This window comes from Panicum virgatum, chromosome 3K, assembly GCF_016808335.1.
Source record: "Panicum virgatum strain AP13 chromosome 3K, P.virgatum_v5, whole genome shotgun sequence".
In the NCBI taxonomy this organism is placed as follows: Eukaryota; Viridiplantae; Streptophyta; class Magnoliopsida; order Poales; family Poaceae; genus Panicum; species Panicum virgatum.
In genome coordinates this window covers 27,215,392-27,227,800 of record NC_053138.1, presented here as the reverse complement: position 1 = coordinate 27,227,800, position 12,409 = coordinate 27,215,392, and the positions used below count along the sequence as shown (strand labels likewise).

At 37.3% G+C, this 12,409-nt stretch overlaps 1 protein-coding gene across 9 annotated transcripts; it reads left to right on the top strand.

Annotated features, from left to right (window-relative positions):
- The first annotated feature begins 458 nt into the window (after positions 1-458).
- Positions 459-11,882, top strand: LOC120698750. Of its 9 annotated transcripts, none has more exons than XM_039982476.1 (12): positions 497-1,015; positions 4,857-5,036; positions 5,185-5,295; positions 6,597-6,932; positions 7,424-7,600; positions 7,687-7,974; positions 8,464-8,586; positions 9,137-9,334; positions 9,434-9,669; positions 9,754-9,958; positions 10,055-10,360; positions 11,366-11,882. In XM_039982476.1, the coding sequence occupies exons 1-12, from the start codon at positions 818-820 to the stop codon at positions 11,663-11,665; spliced, it is 2,658 nt and encodes an 885-aa protein (XP_039838410.1). In that variant the 5' UTR covers positions 497-817; the 3' UTR covers positions 11,666-11,882. The 9 variants fall into 9 exon arrangements, 6 of the variants coding, with proteins under 6 accessions (XP_039838415.1, XP_039838414.1, XP_039838412.1 ...); XM_039982479.1 differs by lacking the exon at positions 497-1,015 and adding an exon at positions 1,088-2,052 and having other exon boundaries at positions 11,366-11,777; XM_039982478.1 differs by lacking the exon at positions 9,137-9,334 and having other exon boundaries at positions 494-1,015.
- The last annotated feature ends 527 nt before the right edge of the window (positions 11,883-12,409 follow it).

Below are 12,409 nucleotides of genomic sequence, written 5' to 3'. Positions count from 1 at the left end.
GCCTTAAATCATCTTAGTCAATCACTCATCACAACTACATACCAAGGGACATTTCAACTTGGTCTTCTCAAATCCGCACTTCTATTTTTTTTGCCATCGACTTTACCAGCATAGTTTGCACCCTGAACCATTAAACTTGTTCAAGATTCACACCTTGGTTCATAAACTATCCAAAAGTGCATATTGTTCTTATAATAAATTCATGTGATTTTAAATTAGAATGAAAGAGATGGATAGTATAAGAATCCGGATGCTATATGAAGAGTTTATGGATCCCGATATATACATTGCAAGACAATACACCAATCACATACTTCATTTTTTGTTTAATTAGGCAGATCCCACGACAAAGCCAATAATCATGTTTGTGGACGTTTTGCTATAGATATAACAACTGAACCAACTACAATAATGATAAACCAAATCTTCTATCCCTATCTAGTATCTCTATCTCCTAGCTGAGCAATAGAACCGAAACCGCACTACCGCAGACGCCGTCTTCTTCATTCAGCTGCCTTCTATTTCATTCTTGTTCGATCTCTCCCATAAAACGAGTCCATAAACGAGACACAGTGTGTGTTTGAGAGAGAGAGAGAGAGAGAGAGAGAGAGAGAGAGAGAGAGAGAGAGAGAGAGAGAGAGAGAGAGAGAGAGAGAGAGAGAGAGAGAGAGAGAGAGAGAGAGAGGAACGCGTGCGACCGTAGTAAACTAGCAAGTGATCGAGAACCTGCTCATCGAGATGGCAACTGCGTCCCTGCGCTAAATATGCTCTCTGCCCCTCGTGCGGCCTCGCCACAGCCCACAGCCTCTCTGTGGATATGAGGAGGAAGATGGTGCTGCCCCTACGGACGGCGGCGGCCGCGGCGGTTCTGGTGGCCATCGCCGTCCTCGTTTCCGGTGGCGCCGCGGCGGAGGTGGGGCCGCAGCGGATCCTGCTGGACACGGACATGGACACCGACGACTTGCTCGCGCTGCTCTACATCCTCAAGCAGAACCGCTCAGAGTTTGACCTCAAGGTACGTTAGCACGATCGATCAGTCTTATCTTGTTCTCTTCTCTGCTTCTTCCTCGAGGTTCTAGCTGCTGGCTTCGGTTCAGCTGAAACTGTTTCCTTGCCCGATTTTGCATCGAAATTGTTTTAGTAGTAGCGACGAATCAGTACTCAACTTAACAAAAAAAATCGTGAAATTAATCAAAGAAATAGCTACCTCCGTATATGATCGGTGATGGCAGCAGATCGAATCTGCGTGAAATAATTAATTAACCAATCTTGCCATAATTAAAGAATATGGTACAACGCTCTAGACAAGACAGTGACAGGGCATCTCCGCTTTGAGGCTCTGACCAAATGCTCCATGCAAATATTTAGTGTCCACAGCCACAAGGATGAAAGATATCTTTATAGAGTGCGATGGAAGATGTGCTTTATGAATCGTCACAAAGTAAAAGGGCGTCTCTTTTATGCCAGGGGATGATATGCGTGCATCTTTTTTTAGATGATATGGATCTTTGTCACAAGCTTAGTACGCACTATCTCTCCATACTAAGCTTAGTCTAGTGTCCTTTCCATGAAAGAAGATACTCCTTCCGTCCACAAATATATGCATTCAATGATTTTTGAAGGATTATATATTAGAAAAGACACAGTAGACAATGGGTTTACATGGCAGATTACAAGACAATTAGCATTAAATAATGGGAGGTAACCAAAAGTGTCTAGAAATAATAAGGCCCGGTTTGGCATAGTTTCATGGGCAACTTCATAGGCAGCTTTACATGAAGCTATGCCAAACGGCTTTTTTTTTTGAACTAGCTTCAAGTTTGAAGCAATCTATGAAGCCGTCCATGTGCTTCCACTAGCGGGGTGAAGTTACAAAAATATGGCTTCACTCAGCTTCATAGGTAGAAGGTTTTCGCCAAACATTTTTCAAAACAGCCTCAGCTTCACCAACTATTTCAAGAGAAGTTGCAGCTATGCCAAACGGGGTCCAATAATGTCAGGAGATGCGTGTCTATGGTGGGGAACCATAAAGAAGGGATATAGAAGGACAAAGTAAGTGGTGGTGTTTTTCATGGTAAATTAATGCTTTGTCCCCTCTTGTACCTAGAATGCACTGTGTATTCTTTGATAAATTTTGAATTTCAGAATGAACTATATTTGTGGAAGGAGAGAGTATATAGACGTATAGTATATGTTTCTTTCGGAAGTAGACTCTCTAAGGAAAATATTCTATTTTACTATCCAACAATCATACTTGTCATCTTAGCTCTCTAAATAAAAGTTTGGTTTGATTTACTCGTTTGTACTATTTCTAATGGTTCAATCCGCCCTCTGATAAGATTTATCTTTTTTTTATTTCTTTATGTACCAGTTGAATTTTCAAAAATTTTGCGGGTAGACATCATAACTTATACTTGGTAGAAAAAATATTTTAGAATTTTTCACGATTACTTCAGAGGTTAGGGTCATATAATACGAATAAATTGACCCTATATATATGCAAAATTAAATAAAAAAGTAGTTATGAAAGTCTTGTTGTACTTTTTCTAGCATTGAACATCTTGTCCTTTATCACCTTATAGAACTTTGACTTAAAACTCAACTTGTAATGAATAAACAAAAAGGATAAAATCAATCAGGAATATATTGGACCAACTCAAATAGTTTGCACATTAAATTGTGCCTCAATTTTAGTCAAGGATGAAACAGACAAAGTGGATTGTTCAGGTAGTAAAATCGGTTTTTCCCTTATAAAGTGTACTACCTCACTATTACTAATTAGAGGATCCTTTTTAGGGATGAAAACAAATGAGAATGGGCAGGAAAACCACTTTACCATTTCGGTATCCGTATTTTATTATTGGAAACGGGCGCAGGAACACAATAGGCACAACCATGATATATGGATTATGGAAATGGGTGGGAACCAAACAATTTACCGGAATACACTATTGTTTAATCACTGTTCACCTCGCATGAATACAACATTGCACTCTTTTACACAAATAATTTTTTTGAGAATATGATTAAGGTTTTATGTTTCCTTGGGTTAAACCATGAAGTGGAGCGATTGATATCAAGGAATAAGAGAGGGTATATGGTGTGCCTTATAGGATTTTTTTTAGATTTTATAAATATGGAACTAAAACAAAATTACCCCGAGTAAAAATGGGATCATGCAAAAATGGGCGGGATACAACCCTTCCTGCTTCCTGTCCCATTTTTGTATGTTTTCACAAATATGGAAACATGCGGGGGTAAATATAGAAATGCATGTGAGATAGGATGAGATTTTTTTATGTAAGTTTTCATTCGTACTCCTTTTACAGCCTCCATACTAATCCCTAAAAAACTTTCTAGAAACGATATAGAACCCAAAAATTATTAAAAAATTAGAAACATCCAACCATCAATTCAGTATACTATAATCATTTTTTACAATAGTTTGTTTGCTTGAAATGGTATATCAGCCATTTATGCAAAGTATCTCTCTATATCTAAATTATCCACCAAGCCATTATAACCCCCCCACCCCCACAAATAACCCCTTCAATATAAATATAAATTACTAAACTATATACCATTATGAAAAATAATCTAGAATTAACCCCCTACATTTGCATCTAAATCATTGGCCTACCACTAGAGATTCTTTTTTAGAGTCTCTACATTAATGCCCACATGACAAGCTAGAAAGAATATGAACCCTAGAAATTCTTACAAAAATACATAAGAACCCACCCACCAACTAGTGAGAGAAACATTATACTTCTTCATTTTGAAAATAGTGAATATACAACGTTCACATTTTATTTTTGCGAGGAAAGAATGTTACCAATCACTTGGCTAATTGTCTATTCATCTATTCAGGTATAATGGTTAGTTTAGAATTAAAATAAACTTATACTCCATTTTATATCAAATATAGGTTCATAGGACATCGGTATGTTATCTAAACAAATATAACACTAGCAATGTCTATAGAAATGTCGTGTTTCAACAAGAAACCATCATATACTATGAAATTGTGTAATGAAAGTATTATTCATGGTGAATTTCATAACATCAAGCGTATGTTGTCAATCTATATGATTTGTTTTATACTGACTGTCAAGCGCCAGATTTTATGGTATTAGGATAATAATGCATTTAGTTAGTTTTTTTGTAATAAAGGACAAACCGACATCTATATCCACAATTCCACATGATGGGTATATATAGAAATGAACTACAAGAGTTATTAGACTCTAAACATCAAATAAAAGTTTTGAAAACACAAGAAAAAACTCGAAAACAATCAAAGAAAACTAGAAGACCAAGCCATCCTTGCAAAGTCTTAATGCAGCACCAAACCATCACATCTATCATCTTCTTAGAAACTAGATGTCCGAATCGTTTGATGTCACTGAGGTAACAAAGCTAGGACAAAGGGAGGATGATGCATTGTTGCTCCAATAGATTGCCCGGTTGGCCCTTTGTCGTTCTGCTTAAGAATAGGCATATATGGTGCATTATGTTCCCAGAAGAGAATTCCTAGCAAGTGATTCAAGGGCAATGTATTCGTCCTTGAATTGTTGGTCAGAACTGATGCTTTCATTGTATTTGTAGGGGGTTTGTTGGGTTGTAATGCGAGCCGATTGCTTCTATTTTATTTCACTTTTTTGTTCTAGTAACTTTGCTTCAATTGTGTGTCGCTATTATCGGACCCTTAAACCTACACAAGCTTTGCTATCGCTATCTCTATTTTATTTTTTTAACCCATGATAAACTTTGGAGTGGGGGGGGGATTTGATGGACTCTATCTGCTCTAAAAATGCATGATACATACTCTTACTTTTCCTTGCCAACATATGCAGGCAGTTTCCATCAGCGTCAATGCGTGGAGTGATGCTGGACATGCTGTGAATCATCTGTATGATATACTCTATATGATGGGCCGTGATGACATTCTGGTTGGTGTTGGTGGGGATGGTGGAATTTCAGACTCTGGCACCATATATTCAAATGTTGGTGGTTATTTGCCAATGATTGATCAGGTACCAGCTTCCATTATAACAGCATATCTAGCCATTGCTACTTGACTTTATTATCGAAAGAAATATCTATTGCTCAAGTTTGTGCATTTATTTTTTTCCTTTCATTTTTTGTTTAATACCTAATACTAATATGTACGTTAAAATTTAGGGCATGACAACAGTCGGAGGCTGCCGGTATAGGCAAGCAATTCCACTAGAAGGTGGTGGACGGTTAGATAAGGACACAAACTTTGGAATTAGAAGGGGTTTCCTTCCACAGGTAAAGTATCAGTTTTGTATGTTAATTATCATGTACAGTTTTACACGTATTTCAAAATGACAATGCACAAGGTATCTTAGGGACCTGTAAAATAGGTCTTTTCATTGTCGTATCATGTGGCAGATTTATTTTATTTAAAGCATAGGTACATTCAATTTAATAATCGATATGCTGCTATCACTTGATAAAAGATCCTTACCCATATTAGGGCCCTGTTTGGATGATTCAGGGTAAATTTACCTCAAAGTAAATGTTTTATGCCTACCATTTACCTCTAATAGTTTTACCCTATAAAGGTGTTTGGATTAGGGGTAAATATGGTTGGGTAAAAGTGTTTGGATGATAGTTTTACCTCTATTTGACACCCAAAGAGGGGTAAAGGAAATTTGGGGGTAAAACATTTGCCTCAACTCTTTTTACCCTCATGTTTGGATGTTAAAAGTAAAAAGTACCTCCTTTTACCCTTTTTACTCTATTTACCCCTCCATCCAAACAGGGCCTAGGTCTGCTAGTGTTAAATTACGTTAATTGTCAATGTTAAGTATTTGCCATAACAGTTCTGTCTGAATTCTGCTTGTGTATTATTGAGTTGCATGCAACAACTAGGTCAAGCCAAAAGCTTAAACTTTAGAAAAGATAGGCAATTCACTTAGACTTTAACACTCCTCAAACGTGCAGGCTCCCTACCTCCAATGTGGAACATAGGAATCGGGTGGGACAAAGAAAAATTGAGGACTGAATGACCATTTTGATAGTTGAGGAACCAAATTTAACCTTGAACGAAAGTTTAGGGATGAAAATGCCTATTATGCCTTATTTTATTTAATCGTGTTCACCAGGATTAGAACTCAAGACTATACTTCAACATATATTTGTTGTTTATTAGGCTAAGACTACCACGGGATTACCTGGTTGACCTTTCAATTATTTGGTGGACCTTAAACCAAGCATACTATAAAGAGTAAATACTAAAAATATTGAATTGTGGCCACTAGAACCTACCAATCTGTCTAAATATCTCTGGAAATTGGTCATATTTTAGTGTCTGATACTCTGATTTGTACGCAGTTGATAATATGATAACTGGTGGGAAAGTTTGTAGTTAGGAACAGCTGGTCACTTATATTTTCATTGTGTGTGTGAATCGGACTTGACGCAAAAAAAAACAAATAATTTAAGCAATCTGCTTGCAAAATTGCAATATTCAGATCTTCGTAGTGTTGGAAGACATGCATACTTACTTTTATTAATTTAGTATTTCTTACTAGCTTCTACTTACTATATTTTAATATGTAAAACAGGGTGATAGAAGGTATACACCAGTTCAACAACCTACAACACAACAAGTAATGGTAGACACAATATCTGCTGGCCCTACAACTGTCATCCTCATAGGATCACATACAAACTTTGCCATTTTTCTCATGACTCATCCACACCTGAAAAGAAACGTGGAGCACATATACATTATGGGTGGTGGGGTGAGATCAAAGAATCCTACAGGTTGCTGTCCAAAAAATATTACCACCTCTTGCACACCACAGCAATGTGGTGACCATGGTAACTTGTTTACTAGTTACTCTACCAACCCAAATGCAGAATTCAACATATTTGAAGATCCTTTCTCTTCATATCAGGTATGACTCATGAGGCTTAGATTCACAGGACAACCCCTTTTGTACCCTTCTAATTAGAATTTGAAAGCGCAATTTATTCTTTCATTTGCATTTTGTAATAGGGTCCCTTTACCTTTGAATCCACTCACATTTGTAGAACTTCTAATAAGAAGCAATGGTAAAATTGCATATCGATTTTTCTTTTTACCATTGAATCCACTCCCATGTGGATTATAAATCGCATACTTTTTACTTGGTTACGCATGTTAATAGTTAAGTGTGTCATGAATTCTCACATACCTGTCTTTAGTTCATTGTTGTTTCACTCCAATTAACATACCAGCCTTATTAATTAATGTCTAAATTAACAGTGATCACCTATAGGGTGTCATCAATTGATCTGATGGCCCATAAGGGAGGGTGAGTTATTTGGTGTCAGGTTGTGTACTAACTGAATTAATCAACATCATGGAAGGAACTTTTTAAGATAGCTAACATATAAAAGATGTCAGGTGTTTCATTCTGGCATTCCAATCACACTTGTTCCTCTTGACGCAACTAATACAATTCCAATCAACCAAGAATTCTTCTATGAATTCCAACAACATCAGAGTACTTATGAGGCACAATACTGTTTCAAAGCTTTAAAGATGGCACGAGACACATGGTTCAATGATCAATTCTATATAGTAAGTTAAGTGTCAGTTAGTCCATTTCATTTGGAACATGTTTATTCTGCTCATTCTTCCTTATTATTTTAATTTTTCTTGTTCAGAGCTATTTTATGTGGGACTCCTTTACTTCTGGTGTTGCCATCTCCAGCATGCGCAATGAGAAGAACGGTGAATTTGGAAATGATTTTGCTGAGCTTGAATATATGAACATTACAGTTATAACTTCAAACAAACCATATGGTGTGAATGATGGCTCAAACCCATTATTTGATGGCCGCACCACTCCCAAGTTTGGTCTTCAAAAAGGTGGAGTTCATAGCGGTCATGTTCAAAATGGAATTACAGATAGCTTTTGTCGCATCGAGGGAAGTAACAAAGGAAGATGTGAGGTACAATATTGCTGAATTACTTTTAGGGGATAATTGCACCATTCTTCTTTTTGTGATAAAAAAGTTGTTGCTGATACTGATTAAATTTAAAAGAATTCCATTAACTTCCTTATTGTGAATGCCTTTATTATCTTGATATGATGTCACCAGGCAGCCAGGGGTGATTGATAATTTTGTAAAGAAAAATTGTTCAATTAAAACTCAATTTTATTGGAATCTACACATTGTAGAGAATTGAGAAAACACCACACACCCTGGGGGGGGGGGGGGGTTGACCTCTTGTATATATAGGCCGTATAGGGTTGGAGTACAAGTAAGTCAGTTACATGACTTATACAAGTCGAATAAAGCTATATACATCTAATACATATAAGAATTTGACGAATAAAACATTATGAGAATGGTGAATGTTGCGGACAAGTCACTCATCTGTTTTACTAATGAATTATATGAACAACCAATTCTTACCATATAGATTAATTTTTTTAGGATGGATACACTAAGGAAGTCTCCAGTCCAGAAGCAGCCCACATTCGTGTTGCTACGAAGGCTAAACAGAACATGGATAAGTATAGCCCTCTGGACAGGGAGTTTTTCAAAAGTTTCCTAGAGGTAAGCTCTTCTATCTGTTGTCAGAAGACTGAACTCATCTTTCTATCTGATAACTCGGTGTCTAGTATGCCAAGTTGAAATGATGTAATAAGCTTGATTCTTTACATACCAAACATGCCAATTGCACACCCTTATAGTTGTATCGTTAGTCTAAATCTTTGGCAGGGTTTTGAATTTTTAAGTTTTAAGTTGCTGTATCATGTCACTTTAATCAGCACTTGACAACTTACCAGAAAATTAGGATTTACTACTTAACATCATCATATTATTCATAGATTTTACATTAATGTGAGCATGTATCTTTTCAATATAATGTTGAACTTTTCTTTCGTTGGGTAATAGATTAGTTAACTTCAACCTCGTGATCACAGTAGTATGCGGATAGCGGGACCTTATTTGACAAGTCATGTTTTACCTGCAATCCTGCATGCACATGCCTTTGGTGATCAGGTGTTCACTAGGAATTTCAAATTCCGTTACACAAAGTTTCTGTAAGCATCCATCAGTTATTTATGAGACTTGGCCTGTTATGGTTAACTATGATCTGCAGGCACTAAATCGTCGTGAGAACTCTGGCCATTTCAACCTTAAGGCACAATTTCCATTTAATGGAGAGGTCCTTTACAAGCCAGACTTCAAAAACAAAAAAATAGGACGACCTATTATTATTGACATGGACATGAGTCCTGGAGATTTTGTCTCCCTTATATACCTCTTGAAGGCACCTATTGAAGTGATAAATTTAAAGGTACAATTATCAGGAATGGCATAGGGTTGTGCTCTAGTGCAATTATAGATTTGGTTCTTTATTTTATTTACCGAACTCAATTTCATTGCAACATTATAGGGGATTTTGGTGAGCGGCAATGGCTGGGCTCATGTTGCAAGCATTGATATCGTTTATGACATGTTACATATGATGGGTCGCGATGACATTCCTGTTGGTCGTGGTAATACCACTGCATTAGGCACTCCAACTCTTGGTTGTAACTATGCCAGTATTATTCCCCAAGGCTGTGGTGGATTTATTGACTCGGACACTCTTTATGGACTAGCTCGATCATTGCCAAGAAGCCCTAGAAGGTACCTTATTACAGTCACCAGATGAACTGCTTACATATTAGAGCACATGATGGATACTTGCAATTTTACGTGTTCCATTGTTAGGTATACCGCTGAAAATTCAGTAGAACATGGTGCTCCTAGAAACACTGACCATCCAGAACTTCGCCAGCCGTTAGCTTTTGAAGTTTGGCAGTCTATCAAAGAGCAGCTTGATCCAAGTGAGAAGATCACAATACTTAGCAATGGACCTCTTACAAATTTGGCCAATATCGTGCTCTCTGACAGGAATGCAAGTTCTATAATAGAGGTTAGTTGTTTTATGCCTTTTGGTTCTGTGGCTTTCCAGCTGTACTTTGAGTTTTGCCTCTGTTAGTATTAATATGCAGCCCTTCCTTCTATGCAGGAGATTTATTTGGTTGGTGGTCATATCAGAGATGAAAATGATTCGAAGGGAAATGTGTTTACTGTTCCATCAAACAGATATGCAGAGTTTAATATGTTACTTGATCCCCTAGCTGCAAAAATAGTCCTGGAATCATCTCTTGATATTACACTGATTCCTCTTATCTCTCAAAGAAAAGCTGCTTCCTTTCAGTTTATCCTTCATGCCCTAAAGCATGTTGATCACACTCCAGAGTCAGGTTTTGTGCGTCGCTTGATGCTCTTGCTATATGACCTTCAGCAGAAGCATCGGCTTTACAACCATATGGTAAACATCTGCAATTTTTTTATTTCTCTGCTACAATAAAATCTTGAGCATTCTAATTCATTTTTCACATCAATCTATATACCTCCTGAACAATTCACAAACTTATAAACTTTCAAACTGAACTTGCCTACTGGGAGTCCTAGAACATCCCAATTTTTTCCTAGAATATGCAGTATACCAAATTTGGCCACAAGATTCAGGGTCTATGGTGTGTTCCAAATGAAAGCAGGGTATAGTCAGAGCCGAGCTTTCCTTCTTTCCTTTTTACTTAGATTCATCCAACCATCCTAATTTTCAATACAACCGCAGTTAAATCTTGAGTTTCTTTTTATTGCATCAGAGCCTCAAGAATAGTGTGACAACTGGATGATCTCGTTCCGCGTCCAATATTGGTCATCTCCAACAGATTTTTTATCCTTCAAACAAAACATTGAACAACAACACTACTTTTTCTTTTTGGGGAAACAACAATGAACTTCTAACAAGTTGTGATAGCATCCAGATCTCAGTTAACAAAGCTGCTTGAAATAACATACTTTCACCTACTTCTAGGCACCCACGGGCTTTCTGCTATAATAGCATGTGGTAACAGGGTACTGCATCTCGGTTTGGATCCCTGGCCCCAAACTCCCAACTCCTATGCTGTACTTTCTAAAAATTATTAGACAACATCAAAGTACATGGCCAAAATTATACATGTTGAAATATACATGTACTAACCTACATACACCCTGTGTAGAATAATACTCTATACCTACTGAACAAAAGTTTAGTGGTAACTGATGTCAACTAGCGAAGACCTCGCAAGAAAAAAAACACACTAGCGAAGGGCTATTATGGAACATGGTTCAGTAGTAACATGCTTTCATTTCAGTAGTTCGAAGTGTTTTGTTCAGTTAATACTGGGGGTATTATTTTACCTCAGGGTGTAGCGTGTGAAAATATTTTTCCTAGTTGATTCACAGCTAATCCTGTCAATGTGGGGGTATATTATCAAAATTGTAGGATATGTTTTTGGGAGAAGTTCTTGGTGCTGTTTACCTCGTTGAAGGATTGAATATAAAACCATCACTGCAACTGAAGTCAATAAGCATTGTTGCCAACAGCACAATAAGCACTGACGGGCAAATTGTGATCAACAAGGAGAGTGCAAATTCGGTAAAGGTACTAGGCGATTTCAGTAGTGAAGAATACTACAAACGAGTCGCCAATTCTTTAGGCAACATGAAGCAAACAGCCGTCATTACTAGTTTTGAAGAACAGACCATAATCTGGAGCAGGCCACCTGTGAAATTGGAGGGATGAACATAAACGATGAATTTTATGTAGTAATGCTGCTTAAGCAGAAGCACAACCGTCCTGTTTTCTTTAGGGAGCAGCTCTCTAGTCTATCAAAAGGCAGAATGCGTTCCTCTTAGACTGGTGGGAAAAATCCACGCTTCCTCAGAGTTTGAGCATGTCTGTACATACACTGATGCAATAGATATATCTTTTCAATATTTTTATCTATTTATCTAGGCAACTCTGTTTCTCATTTTATTATAACAGCCATATATAATTTGCTCCACAGTAGGCTACATACTTTCTTTTGGAGAAAGCCTCTTATTTTCTTGCTATTTGACTCTTAAACAGGACTAAACATTTAAAAAATATTTAATGGGCGCATCATTAGTACTCGAATACGCAGGAGAGCTGCATATCTTTGTATTAAAGAGAAGAAATGGTCCAATTACAGCAAAACCCCACCTCACCTTGGACCAAAGTGAGGGTAGAAAAGAGAAACACAGAGAGCTGGGGCGCATCATTAATCGGTGGAGATTATCAAGGATTCCTAAAATCTAGCCTGTCGGGATCATTGACTACCATAATGCACACTTGACTGAATTGGCCTTCCCACTCTTCTCAGTCAAATGAAGGCAATGTTGTCTTGTTATTGGAGTTAGCAGTCAATGTTTTTTTCTTCAGAATTGCTCTGGTTCTGTTCAGAACTTTTTTCCACATATGTTCTCATTCTCGAAAGGAAGATGAGAAATCAAACAGTGACAGAGC